General features: G+C 39.9%; 1 protein-coding gene and 1 long non-coding RNA gene across 18 annotated transcripts; one reads left to right on the plus strand and one right to left on the minus strand.

The window, feature by feature from the left end:
• Window positions 1-944: 944 nt before the first annotated feature.
• LOC310720508 lies at window positions 945-5,884 on the plus strand. The gene is made up of 2 exons (XR_014531758.1): window positions 945-3,776; window positions 5,485-5,884. It is a non-coding gene; the product is annotated as an uncharacterized lncRNA (long non-coding RNA).
• Window positions 5,885-5,937: 53 nt separating this feature from the next.
• ncoa5 (nuclear receptor coactivator 5) lies at window positions 5,938-21,296 on the minus strand. Of its 17 annotated transcripts, none has more exons than XM_083530071.1 (11): window positions 21,141-21,294; window positions 18,937-19,231; window positions 18,581-18,688; window positions 17,418-17,472; window positions 16,205-16,405; window positions 15,836-15,948; window positions 13,989-14,118; window positions 8,126-8,325; window positions 7,816-8,020; window positions 7,628-7,719; window positions 5,938-6,973 (listed from the first exon to the last, which is right to left on the minus strand). In XM_083530071.1, the coding sequence occupies exons 2-11, from the start codon at window positions 19,097-19,099 to the stop codon at window positions 6,234-6,236; spliced, it is 2,007 nt and encodes a 668-aa protein (XP_083386197.1). In that variant the 5' UTR covers window positions 19,100-19,231; window positions 21,141-21,294; the 3' UTR covers window positions 5,938-6,233. The 17 variants fall into 17 exon arrangements, with proteins under 17 accessions (XP_083386197.1, XP_083386187.1, XP_083386196.1 ...); XM_083530061.1 differs by having other exon boundaries at window positions 7,604-7,719; XM_083530070.1 differs by having other exon boundaries at window positions 7,604-7,719; window positions 21,135-21,273.
• Between the last annotated feature and the right edge of the window lie 816 nt (window positions 21,297-22,112).

Here is a 22,112-nt window from a genome sequence, read left to right on the forward strand (position 1 = left end):
AAAGTTAATATAGGACTGGTTGTGCAATATCCGAAAATGTTCATGTAATCATGTTATTTATTTTCGTATGCAGATATTATATATATATATATGTGTGGGTTTCATTTTGTGGCATTGTCACTTGTGGTTATCTGTGCAACAAAGCGGTCAGAGTCTAGGTTTTTGTGTCTCCTCTGAGAAAAAATGATCTTCACTCGCACTTCTATAATAACAGACCTATGATATATAGTACTTATAATACATAGCTAGGGAAAGGCAAGTGACAACAGTTTTTCTTTTTCGTCGTCATGGCACTTACAGCATACATACTGAGTGTTTGGTTTGAGTGTGTGTGTGTGTGTGTGTGTGTGTGTGTGTGTGTGTGTGTGTGTGTGTGTGTGTGTGTGTGTGTGTGTGTGTGTGTGTGTGTGAGATAGAGTGAGAAAGATCAAAGGCACCTGACCACAATATATTGTGTTTAAAATGCTCAAAATGTCCCATACACATTGCAAAAGCTGCTAGCATACAAATAGATATGTATTGCATGTATATACATAGAACTAAAGTATTTACAGGTATAAAAAGTTATTACACTATAGTGGTAAGGAGGGGTAGAAATCCTAACATACATGTTGCATTTGAAACAATCCCTAACACACGGCCAGCCTTTTTTCACGTCAGTCTAAAAGCGGAAACTAAAATTTCACATTCGCCATATTAAATGAAAACATGCCACAAAGCATGTAAGTAATATTGTTGCTGTTTCTGGTCTAACACGAAACTAAGAATTCACTCTGAGACATTGTACACTCTCTTATTTGCATTCAGTATTAAACGCACATCATATATATCATACATCATATATATATATATATATATATATATATATATATATATATATATATATATATATATATATATATATATATATATATATATATATATATATATGAGTAAGTGTTGCCTGCGTAGACTGAGCCTAGTTTCCCAGGAAAAAAATAGAAAAGACGATCACGAGCTTGTTTGACTCGACGATTTTGATCCTGCTGATTTATTTAATTGCTGTTTGCATGATCCATGTACAAATATTTGTTTCAGTGGTTTATATTGTGTAATTGTACGTAGGAAATAGGAAGAAGAAAATTTGGGAGGGATCTGTCAGAGCCCATGTTGCTAATGGCTGTGTTGCGAATCATTTAGCAGTGCTCGAAGGCGGCATGTCCATGTCTCCAACGATCCTAGTTGGCTGGAGCTTTGAGCGCATTATACTGTACTGTTGTGTTTTTCGATATTCATGTAGTAGGATTGTCAGGAGACTTGTGAGGAGAGTGCAGTACGAAAGTTGTCCTTTCGACCTACTTTTCCGACGCATTCCGTTGTGAAGTACAAAACAAGTGTCATCGATTGATTCATTCGCATCTTTTCAAAGGTTGTGTGCAATACTGTTTCTCTTTAAGGTTCGATGTTTTCGTATGCCCGTGCACATTAGTTTTGCGTTCGCTCTATTCGTGGTCCTGCAGGCCATCAACGCCCTTTGTATGCTAGAGGAGTGTACGTCACATCTGTTCTATGGTGGCTGAGACAGAAATGCACTTTATTCAGGGTTGATGTTCTTTCCAGCGATGATGATAATGACGATGATGACGATGATGTCATTCGGGGCACCTTTTGCTGTCTGAGCACGCTGGATTCCTTACAGAGTTTCAGCTTCCTTTAGTGGCAAGAGTTCGTAGTGCAGTCCTGAGAAGGCGACGGTTAGTCATGGTTGAAAAGCGGACAGATTCTCTGCAGTTACATACTACCTGGTTAAGATGGTTTTCACTTTGCTGCATGAACCTATGTGTATATTTCCTTTTTACTTTTTTCAATGTCATACTTTTCACAGTATAAGACATTTCTTAAGCAAGATGTGGAATCAATGCAGTCTCACCCTCCCATGCTTTACCTGCTGTCCTAACACACACACACACACACACACACACACACACACACACACACACACACACTGTACTGTACCCTCATCACCTGCCATTCTAACTCCCTGACACTGTATTCGAATGTGATCACAGTAGACACATGATTATTGATCAAAGACTATAACAAGCGCTTCCACTACTGGGCCTGGCTCTGTTGAAATAGACAGTGGACAAACATGTCCTCTTTCTCCATCTCTCCCACGCTCTTTCTCATTATCAGAGAGGAAAACACGCTAGCAAGCGGTAAACCAAACATTCCTTGAGTGGTTTCAGAGAGCGACGCTGTACTATACTGCGAGCTATTCAGAGATAGGATTTTGTCATCTTATAAAGGGCTCCAGATAACAATCCATACTTAATTAATGAATTAATGAGTGTTAATGTCCAATCCTGGCTTTAACGTGTGAAAACGAAAAATTGACGATAGAAAGAAAATTGCACTGCCTAGCAATTCTGTAGTGTTCTGATCTTTTGGGAATGATGTCTCAATAGGGGTTCCGGCTTATTGTGCCACAGTTTGTGGCCCCATTATTTTGGGCACAAGCATAGCTGCACTTGGAGAGACTGGTGGAAATTACAGGATTGTAACATGAAATACATTATCAGCCATTTGACTTAGAGAAGCTCTGACTTACTGAGAAATGTTCTTTGGGATCACAGTAAACTCAACTGGAAATGATAAGTAGGTTTTGCAGTCTTTTTCAACTATCAGCAAACTTTCAATCTGAGAGCTTATTCTAAAAAAATAAAAATATATGATGCATTTGTTGAAATTTAAACACATTTCGAATGTTTTGATATCCAGCCACGGCTTTTCTAACGGAGCCAGAGCCCAGCTTCGTTGTCTTACTCAACGCATGCACATTATCCTGAACAAGTTGATATAACTCGATATATATTTAAATGTTTTGTGGTTCTCAGTATTACATTCACTCAGTTGATTTGTTCAATCTGTTCTTTTTACAAGTTGCGTGGTGTAACATATTGTATACAAATGCTTTATTTGGCTATAATCGGTAGACTATGTAAAGTGAATGAGTGTATTGGTTACCCGAGTCTATTTTTTATTATAGTTTCAATATAGGTATAGTTATTTTACTTTACTACTATAAATACAGAGATAATTTATCGACAGAAAAAAAAAAAAATGGATTACCAAAGTATATTTAAGTTAGACATATATCTATTATAAATATATTATTTTGTTTTGAATTAAAAATAAGCTTGATGATCCAATTAAGCCAAGAGGTCACAATGTAATTCTGTACATTTCTACTTATGCTTTAAACAGAAACAACAATTCGGCAGCTATGTATGAGCTGAGCCTTAAAATACACGTGCGGTGTGTGATGTGTATGATGCATTTTCTGGAAAGCTCAGCTTGGAAATGTAGAAATGCTCGGTCAACTGTTAGGCCAGATTTTTTTTTTTTTTTTTACAAAAACCTTGTTAAAAAAAAAATTACATCTGTTTATTGTAAAATGCTGTGATCCTTCTAATAAGCAAGAACTAGATCTTTTTTAAACCGGTAGCTTTATTCACTGGTCTAGAAACTTATCCCCATTCACAGTAACCTCCTGCAAACCAGGTAACAAAGTAGGCAAACATGCAAACAGTTTGGAGTATAGCTCTCTATATAGCCTGGTCTTTAGATACCAGTCCATCAGTTATAATGAGTGAATCTGAAACAGGTGAAACATGACCCATAACACGAGCAGACAGGGTTCTTCAAGCTTGTTTTTTAATTCAGGAACAAAGTGCAAATCATTTTGTGTAAATGTTTGGAAGAGAATGGGTATGTGTATATATATATATATATATGTGTGTATATATATATATGTGTGTGTATATATATATATATATATATATATATATATATATATATATATATATATATATATATATATACAGTGGGTACGGAAAGTATTTAGACCCCCTTAAATTTTTCACTCTTTGTTATATTGCAGCCATTTGCTAAAATCATTTAAGTTCATTTATTTTCCTCATGAATGTACACATAGCACCCTATATTGACAGAAAAACACAGAATTGTTGACACTGTTGCAGATTTATTAAAAAAGAAAAACTAAAATATCACATGGTCCTAAGTATTCAGACCCTTTGCTCAGTATTTAGTAGAAGCCCCCTTTTGATCTAATACAGCCATGAGACTTTTTGGGAAAGATGCAACAAGTCTTTCACACCTGGATTTGGGGATCCTCTGCCATTCCTCCTTGCAGATCCTCTCCAGTTCTGTCAGGTTGGACGGTAAACGTTGGTGGACAGCTATTTTTAGGTCTCTCCAGAGATGCTCAATTGGGTTTAAGTCATTGCTCTGGCTGGGCCATTCAAGAACAGTCACAGAGTTGTTGTGAAGCCACTCCTTCGTTATTTTAGCTGTGTGCTTAGGGTCATTGTCTTGTTGGAAGGTAAACCTTCAGCCCAGTCTGAGGTCCAAAGCACTCTGGAGAAGGTTTTCGTCCAGGATATCCCTGTGCTTGGCCGCATTCATCTTTCCCTTTATTGCAACCAGTCGTCCTGTCCCTGCAGCTGAAAAACACCCCCACAGCATGATGCTGCCACCACCATGCTTCATTGTTGAGACTGTACTGGACAGGTGATGAGCAGTGCCTGGTTTTCTCCACACATACCGCTTAGAATTAAGGCCAAAAAGATCTATCTTGGTCTCATCAGACCAGAGAATCTTATTTCTCACCATCTTGGAGAACTCCATGCGGGTTTTCATGTGTCCTGCACTGAGGAGAGGCTTCCGTCGGGCCACTCTGCTATAAAGCCCCACTGGTGAAGGGCTGCAGTGATGGTTGACTTTCTACAACTTTCTCCCATCTCCCGACTGCATCTCTGGAGCTCAGCCACAGTGATCTTTGGGTTCTTCTTTACCTCTCTCACCAAGGCTCTTCTCCCCCGATAGCTCAGTTTGGCCGGACGGCCAGCTCTAGGAATGGTTCTGGTCGTCCCAAACGTCTTCCATTTGAGGATTATGGAGGCCACTGTGCTCTTAGAAACCTTAAGTGCAGCAAAAATTTTTTTGGAACCTTGGCCAGATCTGTGCCTTGCCACAATTCTGTCTCTGAGCCCTTCAGACAGTTCCTTTTACCTTAATGATTCTCATTTGCTCTGACATGCATTGTGATCTGGAAGGTCTTATATAAACAGGTGTGTGGCTTTCCTAATCAAGTCCAATCAGTATAATCAAAAATTTCTGGACTCAAATGAAGGTGTAGAACCATTTTAAGGATGATCAGAAGAAATGGAGAGCACCTGAGTTAAATATATGAGTGTCACAGCAAAGGGTCTGAATACTTAGGACCATGTGATATTTCAGTTTTTCTTTTTTAATAAATCTGCAAAAAGGTCAACAATTCTGTGTTTTTCTGTCAGTATGGGGTGCTATGTGTACATTCATGAGGAAAAGAAATTAACTTAAATGATTTTAGCAAATGGCTGCAATATAACAAAAAGTGAAAAATTTAAGGGGGTCTGAATACTTTCCGTACCCACTGTAAAGATATATAAAGATATACAATGTATGTAGATGTTTAAGTTTTTTTTCTCCTTGCTAACAGTTATGAAAAACTGTTTCAGTTTCTCATGTATGTGCGTGTGTATGCATGTGTGCAGACATGTACGTATGCACTAAAAGCATTAGGGACCATGTGTCAGGGTGAAAAGGGTTTATGTACATAAAAATATTATTAGTGTTGAAGTGTTTATTTTTTTGTGTAAGTGTGACTTCAATATTTTAAATAAATAAATATTATATATTGTGTTTCATGGTACAAAAGAAAAAAAATACGCAAATGTAGTTTTACATTTCAAATGCTTTATCTCTATGGCTACTGGCAGTTTCCCATTCCATTTTATAGATTCGTCAGCACAAAATGCAATAAACTAATACCATTTTATTACTGATTTGTACAAAGTCTTCTTTTCAGTGCACTCGTGTTCCAAGAAACAAACATTTCGTGTCAACAATCATTTATTGGATCACTATTAATTATGTACAAATGACACTTTATATAAAACACAAGGAAAATATTCAAAATCATCTGCTCAGACCAGTCAATTCCTCATGAATGATTTACATCCATCACAATTTCCTTCTGGTCGCAAGGAAAAATAAAAGTAATGAATCAAAACATTCACAATGTAAGAAACAAAAGTATAGAAATTTAAGAAAACTGCTTTTTAAAGAAATAAAAAGCAGACTCCAATACAACCGTGTTTTTCAAGAGGCCGACATTCTTCGAATGTGCTTCAAAAATGACGTTGGTAGTGAGAACCTTGACCCATCCCCTGTCCCACCCCCTGGTTTATGCCCTGTCCCATACCTTGGCTCATCCCCTGCCCCATACCTTGGTTCTTCCCCTGTCCCACCCCCTGGTTTATGCCCTGTCCCATACCTTGGTTCACCCCCTGTCCAATACCTTGATTAATTCCTTGTCCCATTCCCTGACTATAACCTTGACTCATTCCTTGGCCCACCACCTGGCCTGATCTGGCTGTTAGATTCGCTGAATTGACCAGCTGGTTAATGGCAGGTCCGCTCTGGATGAGTGTGTCAAGGGCTTTCTGTACACTAGGGTTGTCGAAGTTGATATTAGTTCCAGCTCTCTGAAGCCCCTGCGGTGCTGCTACACTGTTAGCAGGGGGCCGAATGCCCATGTGTGGACTCATGTCCTGAGAGTCATGAGCGGACATTCCCAAGTTGGACAAATTGGAGGTGGAAAGGCTCGAGCCCTGTGTGGATCCATAGCCCTGAGTCTGAGACATTGCTGCCTGGGTCTGGGACGCCGAGGAGCTTGAGCCACTGTTGAAGAGGCTAAGAATTTTAGCCTGCAGCTCTTGCTGTTGGCTGGTGGTGTTAGACGAGGCAGCAGGAAGGTGGGTGCTATGCATGGAGTGTGCGGATGGGTGTGTCTGGTGGGAAACAGGGGCAAGAGCTTGGGTGGATTGAGGAGTCTCATGAGTGACTGCTGCAGAGGACTGATGGGACACTGCGCACAAAAAAGGAAACATTAAAAAAACAAAAAACAAACAAAAATAAAATAACCAGCATTCTAATGTCGCATAGCGCAGACCATTTTATACAGAACAGCTAAACACCTGCACAATCGTTATCTAACCAGCTTAATATGCCAGCAGCACAATTGGAAAAAAAAAATATCCTGCAGAACAGGTCAAAGGCTTCAATTAAAAAAAAAATTTGTTTTTCAATTTAAACATTAGTCTGGGGAAAAGAATGATTTTAACTGTGGCATGCTTCTTGTTATCAGAAAAAAAACAATTAAAAATTAAAGTAAATAAAACACATATGCAGATGGTCTGCTTAAACAGCCAGTTAAATGACCAGTGTTTTTTATCTTACAGAAGTCTATAGGAAGTAAAAAAAAATAAGCAACCATTTTGTAGAGAATTTTCTGAAATGATTGTACCAATATCCATGTCATGATCAAAGTCACAGCTTTCACACCACCTTTATTCTGATGCTTGATGTAAATAGTAACTGGAGCGCGAGACCTGCACCTGCATGATGTGTTTGCATTGTGTTGCTGCCACATGATTGGCTGATTAGAGTTGATTAGGTTGCAGGTTTATATAATAAAGTGGATGAGGAATATATCTACCTGATTCACTGAGGACAAGCTTACCAAGGTGAGAGTCTGAGTTGCCTCGGACAATACGATCACGCTTATCCTGTAGATAGTTAATGAGTAGGGATAACTCTTGAGGAGTCAGGAACCTTGAACAAATCAAACGCAATACAATTATTAGAACATACACACACAAAAATAAATAAATGCTGGTATTAATTAGAAACGCATTTGTTTGTCCATACCTGCCCTCCGACAGCAGCGTTATAGAAGTCAGTACTGAGACTGGGTGGCCTTGTCGGTCATGCTCTCTCATTAACACCTCATCTGCCATTTTTGCAGCTTTTCTTGAGATCTCATCCCGCTCTTTGGTACGATTCTCTATCTTAAAGGTGCCATAGTTGTGAGCCACTAATACCAGAGCATCCTGCATGGGCATATTTCTGTGTTCTTGGAAAGAAATAACAAAAGAGGAATTTCTAAATAATTTACATTGTATATTTAATAAATTCACATAAAGAGGTTATTACTCCAAGACATCCAAGTTTTTGGTACCCTGTGGTGTGCCAAAGAGGATGTTGACTGTGCAGGAGCGATGTACTTCATGCTGCTGGGTGATGATGATGGCGAACGGTGTGCGAGCTCGACTCACGTCTTCCAGAGCCTGGGTCAGGGAAACCTCTGTGTTAAGAAAGATGAGGTCCACCACCATGCCCTGATCTCGGACCTTCCGCCCCACCATTTCCGCATACTCTCTACAGAAGGTCAGACCAAGAGGGCACACTGTTAGCATTATTATAAGTCCAATCACTATAAAACAGATTACCATGTGCAATTGTGGTTTAAAAAAAAAATAAATAAAAAATATGTGTATGTATATATGTGTATATTTTATTATGGTCAAGCGACAAAAAAACAAAAAAAAACAAAAAAAAACATACAGTCTAGAACATAAAAGAAAGGTTAAAAATGTATTTGATCGAGTACAGGATCAAATACTCGATCAAATACAAATTAATGTAGATTAATGTTTAATCTACATTAAACATTAATGTAGATTTAATTTATGAAATTAAATTAAATTACCTTATGTTATTTAATTAATTTAATTAATTTCCTTTCCTTATGTTCTTTTTTCTGGAAATGTCCAATATTCTCTGTTAAAATAAACCTACCATAAAAATTCGACTGTAAATTACTTTTTAATGGGGTAAATTTACAAAATTCCTTTATCAAAAAAAAGTCACTTGATTATAATATACAAAATTAGCAAGAATTCTGACTCCCACTGACCCAAATTAGCCCTGTCCTTTTAGGAAGGTACTCTTAATATCAACTCAGGTTAATAAAAGGCACCAGTCACATAAATCACCCTCTTCTATTCAAACCTCTCCACCACCATGGGTAAGACAAAAGAGCTGTCAAAGGACGTCAGGGACAAAATTGTAGACCTGCACACGGCTATAATTGGCTACAAGACAATCAGATTGTTGTCTTTGCCGTATGTTTTGGGTCCTTGTCATGCTGGAAAACATATTCACGACCCATGTTCCTGTTCTGACTGAGGCCAGAAGGTTCTCATCCAAAATTCTATAGTGCATGGTTCATGTGGTGAGGTTTTCCTGTATACTTAGCAGAGAAACAGCCCCAAAGCAAAATGTTTCCTCCTCCATGTTTGACAGTGGGGATGGTGTTCTTGGGGTCATATTCAGCATTTCGCTGCCTTCAAACATGGCGAGTCGATTTGATGCCAAAGAGCTTAGTTTTGATTTTTTAAACCCACTCAGTATGATTACAACACAGGTTTTACACTTTTTTTTTAGCACTTTTTGTGAGGAGTGGGGCCCAGTAGAGTGGTACTGTGTTTAAGTACACATGCAATCAGCTGCTTACGCTCTCCAAACCAGCGCTTCTCACCGGAGTCAGGCACGAAATTCCCCCAGAGATCAGGAGGAAACGACCCAGGTGCAGAGCTAATACGAAGAGGAGAGAGAACCAGAGGAGATTTGAACTGCCGGTTCCGTCTGTTATCACGGGGAACGTGCGGTCCTTGTGTAATAAGGTGGATGAACTGTGCGTGCTGATTCGGACCCAGAAGTAATACTGAGAGAGCAGCTTTAAACTCATCGGTCAGAGACGCGATGCTCAGTGGTAAGAAGAAAAGTGGAGGGATTGCTGCATGTGTGAATGAGAGATTGTGTAATCTCAGACATGTTACCGTGAAGGAACGTATTTGCTTTCCGGGTAGTGAACCTTTAGCTGCGGTGCATACATTCCGCCGACTTACATTTCCCCTACTCTGCAATTCTGAACACGTACTGGTCACGTTAACACCACTATATTTCCCGGCAATTCCAAGGCAGCATAACTCCACAAGTAGCGTTAGAAATTGGTCACAGAAAGCCAGATATTCAGCTTTGCTGTCACAAAGAACAGTTCAGGATATCATTCCTACCATATGCCATTGCAATGTACAATAACTCACCTCTCTGTAACATGTTAATAGCAATGTATATACATATCCCATTATTCACAGTCACTTTACACAGACACAAACTCATTTAGACAATTCACTCTATTTTTTCTTTCTTTTTGAATTGGCAGTTGCACAGATTTTTTTTTTTATGAAGCATCACCTTCAAAATATTCTATTTATATAAGTTACAATTATTTAATTTCATTCTAGGTTTTTGTGTTTTAATTTTTTCTATTAAATGTCCATTGACAGCTCTTTGGTCTTGCCCAGGGTAGTGCAGAGATTTGAATAGAAGAGGTTGATTCTGTCTTTTATACACATAAATTGATATTAGGACCTCTTTCTTAAAGGGACTTATTTGGGCGTGTGGTGGAATTCTTGCTGATAAGTTAATATTTTACTGGATTATATATATATATATATATATATATATATATATATATATATATATATATATATATATATATATATATATATATATATATATATACATACACACACACACACACACACACACACACACACACACACACACACACACACACACACACACGTATACATACACACACACACTGGCGATCAAAATTAGAGAACAATTTATAAACAATTCTAAAATAATGTCATCTTCACTGCTCAACAGTTAAAGGAGTTTTTGTCCTGTCTATACCATGCTCCCAGAACACCTTTTCCACAAAATAACTAAGAGATTTAAAAAAAAAAAAAAAACATTTTGCAGAAAACACACTGATCAAAATTAGAGAACAACAAAGACTGTAGCATGGAAAAACATTACAACAAAATTTTCTGAAGGTTACAACAGTCAGCAAATAGTAGGAAGTGTGCAGGCCTCTGCTCTGAATGACTGCAGCACATCTGCGGCCACAGGACAGCACTGGTCTCTCACACTGCTCTGGTGTGATTTTGGTTCACTCTTCTTTCAGGCTCCTCCACAGTTCGGTGACTGTAGTGGGTTTCTTGGCCATAACTTTGTCGACCAAGGATTTTCCAGAGGTTTTCTATTGGGTTGAGATCAGGACTCTGGGCAGGCCATGTCATTATTTCAATGTTTTCAGTTTCAAGGAACTGCTTTACCCGTTTTGCTGTGTGACATGGAGTGTTGTCCTGCATGAACACTGTGGGCTGATTGGGTGATGAACGCAGGGAATGAACCATATGTTGTTGAAGAAGGTTCTGGTAAACATTTGCATTCACTCTGCCATGTAGCTGTATAAGAGGCTCAACTCCTGCTGCAGAAAACATGCCCCAAACCATGACACTTCCTCCTCCACTTTTCACTGACTTCTTTACACACTTTGGGTTCAGTCTTTCTCCAGTTTGTCACCGAACATAATGTTTGATGCCCAAATAAATTAAACTTGCTTTCATCACTGAAGTGAACTTTGGACCAGTTCTCCTCTGTCCACACAACATGTTCCTCAGCAAAGCTTAGTCTAGCCTTTTGATTCTTTCTGCTAATGAGAGGTTTGGTCACTGCAGAGTGGGCTTTCAGTCCAAATGCTCTTAAACGTCGAGACACCGTATGACGAGACAGATCCTTACCCTGTTCAGCGCTGAACTGGTGAGCAATTCCAGCTGTAGTGTGGAAACGATTGCCCATTGAGATCCTCCGCAGTATCCTGTCCTCTCTTGTATTTGTCTTCCGTAAACGACCATCCTTCTTGGTGGACTTGAATGAGTTTGTGATGTTGTAAAGATTCAATATTCTTGAAATCACAGATTTGGAACAACCAACTTGTCTTATAGGGTGATCCCTTTGGCCTTCATCTAGACAACCTGCTGCCGGAGGCTTTCAGTCATTTTAGAACGGCCCACCATCTTGCAGAGTCAGTGAAACTGGAAGTTAGGCTGCCAGTTAAATAGTGGTTGACAGATAATCAAGGAAATTAGCACCAGGTACCAGATTAAGACCAATAACTGGGAGGTATCTGAAAGTGTTCTCTAATTTTGATCAGTGTGTTTTCTGCAAAATAATGTTGTTTTTTTTTTTAATGCCTAAGTTATTTTGTGGAAAAGGTGTTCTGGTAGCATGGTATAGACAGGACAAAAACTCCCTCAACTGTTGAGCAGTAAAGATAACATTATTTCAGAATTATTCAATTGTTTATAAATTGTTCTCTAATTTTGATCTCCAGTGTATATATAGTGTGTATATATACACATATACATACACACACACACCCCTGAACAAAATTTCAAGACCGGGGGAAACATTCCAAGTATACGCATTTCGCGCTGGTGAATCATAAACATAATCCAAGATTGGATGACACGTAACTTTTTATTATTAAATACTGATAACAGAGATTGTGCTCATCAGCCCAAAAACTAGTACACAGAAGCTCCAGCATTTTACCCAGCATTTAGATGGATGTTCTGTAACTACTAGTTCACCAGTAAAAGACCTATGATTTATTTTAGACAGCAACTTGTCTATTAAAAATCGCTTGTGGCATCCAGGCGATTGCGAACTACAAGACAATTTCACCCGCTTGTGACCATGACCCCTCCCTTTCAGGTGCGCTGAACGACTTCTATGCCCGGTTTAAGGTTCAGAAAGTGAAGGCAAGGAAGTCCACCACTCCCAACGACCAGGTGCTCCGTCTATCCACAGATGAAGTGAGAAAAACTCTCTACTGGATCAGACAATGTTCCAGGCAGAGTGCTCACAGAATGTGCAGAACAGCTAGTCGATGTCTTCACTGACATCTCCAAAATCTCCCTAAACAGCCACGTTGTTCCTACGTGCCTCAAGACAACGACCATCCCCGTGCCGAAGAAGTCTACAGTCTCCTGCCTCAACGACTATCGTACTGTCGCAATTACACCCATCATAATGAAGTGTTTCAAGAGGTTCGTCATGAGGTACATCAAGACCCAGCTTCCACCCTTCCCAATGCAGTTTGCATATCATCCAAACCTTTCCACGGACGATGCCATCTCCACGGCCCTCCATCTAGCCCTCACCCACCTGGACAATAAGGACACTTATGTAGACTTCATGTTCATAGACTTCAGTTCAGCATTTAATGCAATCATCCTTCAGCACCTGATTGAGACAGCATACAGAGAGGACGTGAAATAGTTAACAGCCTGGTGTGGAGTCAACAACCTCTGTCTTTGACAGTTGACCAAACCAAAGAGATGGTTGTGCACAGAGCGGCCATTCTCCACTGATCATTGATGGATGGTCCGTAGAGATCGTCAAGAGCACCAAATTTCTTGGTGTACATCTGGCGAAGAACTTGACCTGGTCACTTAACACCAGCTTGATCACCAAGAAAGCCCAGCAGCGTCTCTACTTCCTGAGAAGGCTGAGGAAAGCCCAACTCCCTCCCCCATTCTAACTATGTTCTACAGAGGGACCACTGAGAGCATCCGGAGCAGCTGCATCACTGCCTGGTTTGGGAACTGCACCATCTCGTATCGCAAGACCCTACAGCGGTTAGTGAGGACAGCTGAGAAGATCATTGGAGTCTCTCTCCCCTCTATCATGGACATTTACACCACACGCTGAGTCCGCAAAGCCAACAAAATTGTGGATGACCCCACACACCCCTCACACAAAATCTTCACCCTCCTGCCTGTCTGCACTGTTTGCACTATGCACACTATGCACTTTATGTGGTTAGGACCCTCACTTTAGTCCTTGCTTTATGTTGTGTGTTGAAGCTCTATTTTGTTTAATGTAGCACCAGGGTTCTGGAGGAAAGTTGTCTCATTTCACTGTGTACTGCGTCGGCTATATATAGTAGAAATGACAATGAAAGTTTGCCTCGAAAATGTTCTTGCTTAATCAGTGATAATGTAAATAGTGTAAACAGCCAATGTAAATAAATGTAGATTTGCACTGCAAATGCAAATTTCTTTAATGGAGTTTGTTGATTTAAAAAAAAAAGAAAAAAGAAAAGAAAAGGGACTCACTTCTGTTGCTTGTTGACTACGATGACAGAGCAGTCTACAGGTCTCTCAGCATCATACCGCCTCTGCAGCTCCTCATAGTACTGATGGTACAGCTCGTTTCTCCTGCGCTCCTCAGGCCGCATTCGCTCCTCTGCACATCAGAAGTCATAATTCAGATGCAGAAAGGCCTCTTTGTAATGAACCATACAGTGAGGAAAATAAGTATTTGAACGCCCTGCTATTTTGCAAGTTCTCCCACTTAGAAATCATGGAGGGGTCTGAAATTGTCATCGTAGGTGCATGTCCACTGTGAGAGACATAATCTAAAAAAAAAAAAAATCCAGAATTCACAATATATGATTTTTAAACTATTTATTTGTATGGTACAGCTGCAAATAAGTATTTGAACACCTGTCTATCAGCTAGAATTCTGACCTTCAAAGACCTGTTAGTCTGCCTTTAAAATGTCCACCTCCACTACATTTATTATCCTAAATTAGATGCACCTGTTTGAGGTCGTTAGCTGCATAAAGACACCTGTCCACCCCATACAATCAGTAAGAATCCAACTACTAACATGGCCAAAACCAAAGAGCTGTCCAAAGACACTAGAGATAAAATTATACACCTCCACAAGGCTGGAAAGGGCTACGGGGAAATTGCCAAGCAGCTTGGTGAAAAAAGGTCCACTGTTGGAGCAATCATTAGAAAATGGAAGAAGCTAAACATGACTGTCAATCTCCCTCGGACTGGGGCTCCATGCAAGATCTCACCTCGTGGGGTCTCAATGATCCTAAGGAAGGTGAGAAATCAGCCCAGAACTACACGGGAGGAGCTGGTCAATGACCTGAAAAGAGCTGGGACCACCGTTTCCAAGGTTACTGTTGGTAATACACTAAGACGTCATGGTTTGAAATCATGCATGGCACGGAAGGTTCCCCTGTTTAAACCAGCACGTGTCCAGGCACGTCTTAAGTTTGCCAATGACCATTTGGATGTTCCAGAGGAGTCATGGGAGAAAGTCATGTGGTCAGATGAGACCAAAATAGAACTTTTGAGTCATAATTCCATTAAACGTGTTTGGAGGAAGAAAAATGATGAGTACCATCCCAAGAACACCATCCCTACTGTGAAGCATGGGGGTGGTAGCATCATGCTTTGGGGGTGTTTTTCTGCACATGGGACAGGGCGACTGCACTGTATTAAGGAGAGGATGACCGGGGACATGTATTGCGAGATTTTGGGGAACAACCTCCTTCCCTCAGTTAGAGCATTGAAGATGGGTCGAGGCTGGGTCTTCCAACATGACAATGACCCGAAGCACACAGCCAGGATAACCAAGGAGTGGCTCTGTAAGAAGCATATCAAGGTTCTGGCGTGGCCTAGCCAGTCTCCAGACCTAAACCCAATAGAGAATCGTTGGAGGGAGCTCAAACTCTGTGTTTCTCAGCGACAGGCCAGAAACCTGATGATCTAGAGAAGATCTGTGTGGAGGAGTGGGCCAAAATCCCTCCTGCAGTGTGTGCAAACCTGGTGAAAAACTACAGGAAACATTTGACCTCTGTTGCAAACAAAAGCTACTGTACCAAATATTAACATTGACTTTCTCAGGTGTTCGAATACTTATCTGCAGCTGTATCATACAAATAAATAGTTCAAAAATCATACATTGTGATTTCTGGATTTTTTTTTTTTTTTTTGATTATGTCTCTCACAGTGGACATGCACCTACGATGACAATTTCAGACCCCTCCATGATTTCTAAGTGGGAGAACTTGCAAAATAGCAGGGTGTTCAAATACCTATTTTCCTCACTGTACCTGTCCATATATTACAAAAGGAATTGACACAGATTTGGCAAGACCTACCTTCCGGTTCTCTCCTGGCACTCCAGTTCTCTCTGTAACGTTCGGCATATGGGTCATCTTTCTTGCGGTACGGTTCATATTCCCCACGGTAAAATCTGTCATAACTATCATTTCTGCGACAAAAAAGATTTTTCCAGGGTCAATACTGTTAACATGCTTTTAAGTATTTAGGGTGCAAAATCAGCCATAATCCATCTCTGTTTCTTTACTCATTATAGTAGCATCAAATTACACAGTGAAGAACTCCAAAGTTTGCTTCAACATTTAAATATATCAATCAATAAAAATATCAACACAACCATCAACCCATCACCTACTTATCTACAATTTTCTCCAAATTAATGAGCTTTAAGGTAGCAGGGCAACTACCTGTGAGAAGCATCTCGTGAGTCTTTATCCCTTGCGTCTGAGCCCCTGTATCGCTCGTCGTGATCTCGTGGTGGTCCAGACCGTGGTTCTCGACTAGGTTCCCTCGTGTCTCTGCCATCCCGGCTTTCGCGGGAGTTTCGACTGTGCATTGGGGATCGAGAACGGGGTCGGGGCTCTCTGCTTTCCCCATAACCAGCAGGCCTAAGCGGACAAAAGCACCAGTCAGAAACATGGTTGTGACAGTCTTACATGAACTGTGCTTTTAGCACTTAACACCATGTAATAGGCTCAGGATCAGTGACTCGCACAGACACCTTGAAATGGTAAACGATGCTCAACAGAAGAGTTACCCGTTACTCAGCCATACTTCAACTGCAAATAGAACGTTCACGGAAAATAAAACACCAAATCTTCAAAGTTGCCATTACGAGTTGGTGGTGCAGTTGAAGCTTGCAGGTTTTCTTCAGAACCAGTCAGTGTGCAGAGAAGCAAAAAAGTGCAAAATCAATCATTTTTATGCTTAAAGCTTTAACGGGGCGTCCAAATACAAACATTTGTTTAGTTTTTTCTCTCCAGTATTTTCCTGCAGGTTTGCTTTATTTTTTACATAATTAATTTTTTATGCGTTTTTTAAGGATTTACCAAAAAACCAAAAGCATATTGCCATAGAAAATGTATAGTAAGAAAACTGAGAATTCAAGTATGACAGACAAAATAAATAAAATATGATGCAGATGCTCCAAAAACGTGGCACTTTTATATCGTAAAAATCCGAACGGAAATTTTTGGCGCAATCATTATGCGATCACAAAGTATCTAATACTGTTTGTAGTCCTGTTAAATTTTTTTATTTTTGTTTTGTTTCGCAACAGTTCGACGCAGTCATTAATGAACAAAGACACGGTTACTGAGAGTTAAAGACTTTAACAGAATAAATAACACACTGTTAAGACACAAGGACACCAAGGAAAATAGTCTTAGATTGGCCTTTCAACTTTATTTCAACAAACAACTAAATACTTGTGAATAAATGATGATCCATAAGGACACACTCCAAAAGAGAAAAAAACAATTTTGGCAAGTTTTCTGTTGCCTTTAACAAATCTTGCTGTTCTTGTCCGGAAATGCAAATGCATTTGAAGGCGGGGATAAAACAAATTTACCAGAAACCTGTCACCAAAACCTTCAGAGTAGACTCCTGACAATACTTTACCTGCGTGGAGGACTTGACCTGGGTTTCTGTCGTCTCTCTGCAGCCATATTTACATCTAAAAAAAAACAAACCAATCCCAAAGTTCAACATCAATTTTTTTTTTGGGGGGGGGGAAAGACAAAAAAAAACAAAAAAAAACAAAGACAAAATATTTAAAGAGAACCTAAGCTTTGTGACGTCCCACTTAAGCACAAAGCTAACAAAGGGAAAACAATTAGAATACACGTTTTTTAAATATATACATTTATTTAAAAGTAAACACTCAAACAGCATAGTTCAGTTCTGTTTTTTTTGTTGTTTTTTTAAGATCACTAAAGAGAATAGCACAGACTCCAGAATAATAAAGCTATTTTGTGCTTGCTATTCACACAAACACTAATTATGCTAATCTTATCAGAGTGGTTATCATACAATGTTTACTCATTTTTCATCTGTATTTCATCATATAGGCACAATACACAGGCTTTCCAAATGTCAGATTCTACTAACTCTTAAACTTAATATCCATGGCATGCTAGAACTTGAGGGGTAGCAATGTATTTAAAGGTGCAGATTAAAGTTTTTAAAGCCCTCTACTGATTGTGAGGCAAGTTCATTTTAAGGTCACTAGTCCAATACATTACACGTGCTGCTCTCCACACATCAGCCGAGGCATGATCTGTCACAAGGCACAACAAACTAGGTTTACCTAAGTCCCTGAGCCTTGTCCTGGCATATCCTTTTTTCGCAATTTAACAATTACCAGCCCTCTCCGAGTTATTTGAATCAGGTTTACTTGAAGCAGGAAAAAAAAAGTGTGGAAACCCGTGTGCTACAAATCCATTTTGCTTAGTCTGTATTAATACATTTCACTAGCTACCTTGCTGGCCAGCTTTTCAGTCTTGTCATCCTCTAGGCAGCAACAACATTGGACTGGGCAATCAGATTGTGTCTCTTGCCTGGTGGGCAAGCTAATAAAATGAAGATTTGTCCACCCCTTGAGCCAATAATACGCGAAATGACAACAAACTGCACCTTTAAACAACTTATGTAACACGTTTGGGCTTGCCATTATCATTGAGCGTATGCCCTGTAAGCTACAGCCAGTAGGCCAGTTAGTAATAGAGCAAAATATGGCAAGATCAGTGCACGTTTGCAACATAATCCACGGTATAAAGCCTTACCTAGTTTATAACCTCTATAAAGCCGACCGTTATGTCCTGCTTTAGCTGCCTCAGCATCTTCTGGTTTTTCAAACTGCACAAATCCATACCCACGAAACAGGGACAAGGCTGCAAAAAGGAACAGTTTTACGCAGGAAAACATGATTCTGGGTGATTATGGGAAAACGGTCTTCGTTTCTACAGCCGAGTCCATATTTTGTTTTGATGCAAACTTTGTAAACTCCATTTACAACTCTTCAATGACATTTCAGATTCCATTTCCAGTTTCAATTAGGAGACTCAAATTTAAAAGAGAAACCTCATTATTCCTCAGTTCAGCTAATTATGATTTCTGGATATGTACACCGAGTACTAACCCTGTATTTTCCCATATGGCCTGAACAGCTCTTCCATATCCTTCTTCGCCATATGAGCAGTGGGCAAATTGCCGACAAAAATCCTTCGCTCCAGGTCACGAGGGTCATTGCTGTTGGTGCCGTAAGACGGTGGAGAACCACTCCGGCTTCTTCTGTGCGACATGGTGCTATACGCTTCCGGTCCGAGCAAACACTTGCTCGAGGCGAATTTGGAGTTGCCGTTGTATACAAAAGTGTATACAATTTGTTTTTTTTTTCTCTTTTTCTTTTACCAATTTATTTTTCACCCCAGGTCCTGAAAATGCCAGGGCGCATCAACATAGGGGAAGAGAAGAGAAATTCCACAGATAAAACGTCTGGAAAACACAGTGAAGTACTCTGCAATAGTTAGGGAAAAATGAAACAAAATGCTATTGTAGAACTCGCAAAAGAGAACATAAAATGCTCTTTTTTATGTTTTAATTAGCAACCGCATAAGTGAAGTTATTTTATATTTAAAGAACCAAATTTTAACCATATAAACCCTCACTCCCAAAAATCCACAACTGAGGCTGCAACTAATAACAGGTGTGTTCCAAAATGCAAAACAGAACAGAATAAACAATGATGGGGAAATTGGAAAAATGCTCCCCGAAGATTTCAAGCGATAGTGTCCGTTTTGAAACCACGAGGCCATATCGTTTTGGAGGTGCAATGCAACGAGCGCCGAGCCCATGGCGATCCGGTGACCGGCGTTTTGTGTGAAAGTGGTTCATGATGTGTTTTACACCGATAAGTAATGATCTGCGCATATTTTTGTCGTCCATTTCTGTGCAACCATTCATACTGCTCGTTCCATATATGTGCAAATAAACGCATAAGCGTGTAATCAAAATAGTTTGACAAACTACAACATTATCTCACCGCGTCCAAGCTCCCTGGGTTTGATTCAGAGTGGATTACCACCTGTCTGTTTGTAATCTAGCATACCAGTGTAGATCTATTCATTGATAAGAGACTCAAAGCACTTTTGTACGTAGCTCTGGACAAGGATGTCTTCTAAATGCCATAAACGGAAATGTTTTGCAAGTATCTGTCTGGGTCATTGGTGCATCAGTTTTTAGTGTTCTCCAGATTTCCTCAAAGAAAAATAAATCAAACAAGTGAAGTGGTAATGGTACTTGCTGTTAGGTAAAGAGGAGTATGTGAATGTGTGTGGTGCTTTGTGATGGACTGGAGTACAACTAATTCTTTTTTCAAATGTTCCCATAAGACACTTCAGGGACAAACCGGTACGGAAGCCGAATAAACCATACTGTAAATGCATTAACAGAGAGCATTGGGAAATTATTTTGTAAACCATTAGCCTGTGTTAATTATTACAGATAGCTAGTGATTTTGGGGGTTTAAAATCAGTGTGGGTTTTGTTTTTGTTTGTGAAAATGAGCAGTCCTCATTAGGAGATCATAAAGCGACCTGGTTACATGTTAACAATCCCCGTTAAAACAACCTCGGCTCCGGTGTGAGCCCCAGCTGCCGGAGGACGAAATAACAAAACCCGTGCGACGTCCAAAAGACGCAAAACAAGAAAATAAATTGCAGGTTGCGGCGTTAAATGACATGAACAAAAGGATGAACGTTCATCATTAATTTACTCATTTATTCATTCATTCCCAATAATTGAGATCGCGCTCCGGTCCTCTGCGACCGATCCGCCATTTTGTCTCACAATAGACTCGTTGCCGTGATGCTTGTAGAACCGGGGGGTCATTCAGCAGATCCAGAGAAATGAAAAAATTCGGACGAAATGCAGCGGCTTAGAGAAATGCACGATGCTCCGTGCGCGGCGCGGGTACCACGCGATATCAGACGTGCACGCGCGTCCGAACCGGTAGAACCAAACTTCAAAATGACGCCATGTTGTTTAGCCGAAATACCGGAGCAAAATTTATTTTCTGCTAAACTCATTCCTTCTTATTGATTCTTTTAGGTTTTTTCAACGCAAACAACAGCTACATATGCATACATTATATATATTTTGTTCCACAACGATGCATGTTACTTACGCCGTTGTTGCCTACGTTGCAAAACGACACCACTGAGGCTAGCTAGCAAAGCTAGGTACGTAAGTAACGTAACCAATAGCTCAGTCGGACAAGCGAAAACAAAATAATGCGTTTTCAATTCTTCTGCTAAATAAAAAAAAAAGCCGCGTTTACTTTTACCATGAGGAGTCGCTGAGCTTTTACGCCTCCACACAGTCCCAATTCACGCCGCTATGGACGGTTTAGCTGCAAAGCGTCCGTCAGCGTCACCTCGACGCGTAGATCTGTATGTGAGTGTGGGTATAACACGCATGCGCAGTGCACATCGGTCAGTGTGGTGGGGGGGGGGGGTGTTGCTTGAATCTCAAATAACTGCTCACTCTCTTCATATGTACACTATATAGGATGTGATTCCTACACCTTGGATAGTGCACTATATACATCAAATGGAGTTATATGGAATAAAACCAGTGACCTGAACAAAGGCCATATTTAAAAGCATGTAGGAATTCATTCAATTTAATTCAGTTGTATTTGAATAGCGCATTTAACAATGGGCAATGCCCCAAAGCAGTTTTACAGGGATAACCAGAACATTAAAAAGAGTGATACAGTGTAAATGTATATGTTACTGCCTATAAGTTTATCTGTTATAAGTTGAACCCCTAATGAGTGAGCCAGGGGCGAGAGTTGTAAGGAAAATCTCCCTGAGATGGCATGAGGAGAAAACCAGAGGAACCAGACTCAAAAGGAAACCCACCCTCATCTGGGTGACACCAAATGTCCATGCATTACAGTTCCATCCATGTTGAACCTTCAGAGAGAGAGAGAGAGAGAGAGAGAGAGAGAGAGAGAGAGAGAGAGAGAGAGAATAAAAGAGGAGAGTAGAAAGGTGACGGAGAGAATAGTAGGGATTATTAATTATCCTTATTCTTACAAAATAGTTCAAGAATCTGTACATTGTGATCAGAGTGCAAGTATGCTAGTTATATATGTATTTATGGTTCAATAATTAATTTTCCATATTGATCCTGCTCATCCTGGTTATTAACAGAGTTTATAGTGGCAAATGACTTTGTAACTGAGCGTAGCGTTACTATGTTATTTAATAGTTATAATAGATTTATTTGACTATTTATTCTGCTATATTTA

This window comes from Silurus aristotelis, assembly GCF_946808225.1.
Source record: "Silurus aristotelis genome assembly, chromosome: 2".
Classification (NCBI taxonomy): domain Eukaryota; kingdom Metazoa; phylum Chordata; class Actinopteri; order Siluriformes; family Siluridae; genus Silurus; species Silurus aristotelis.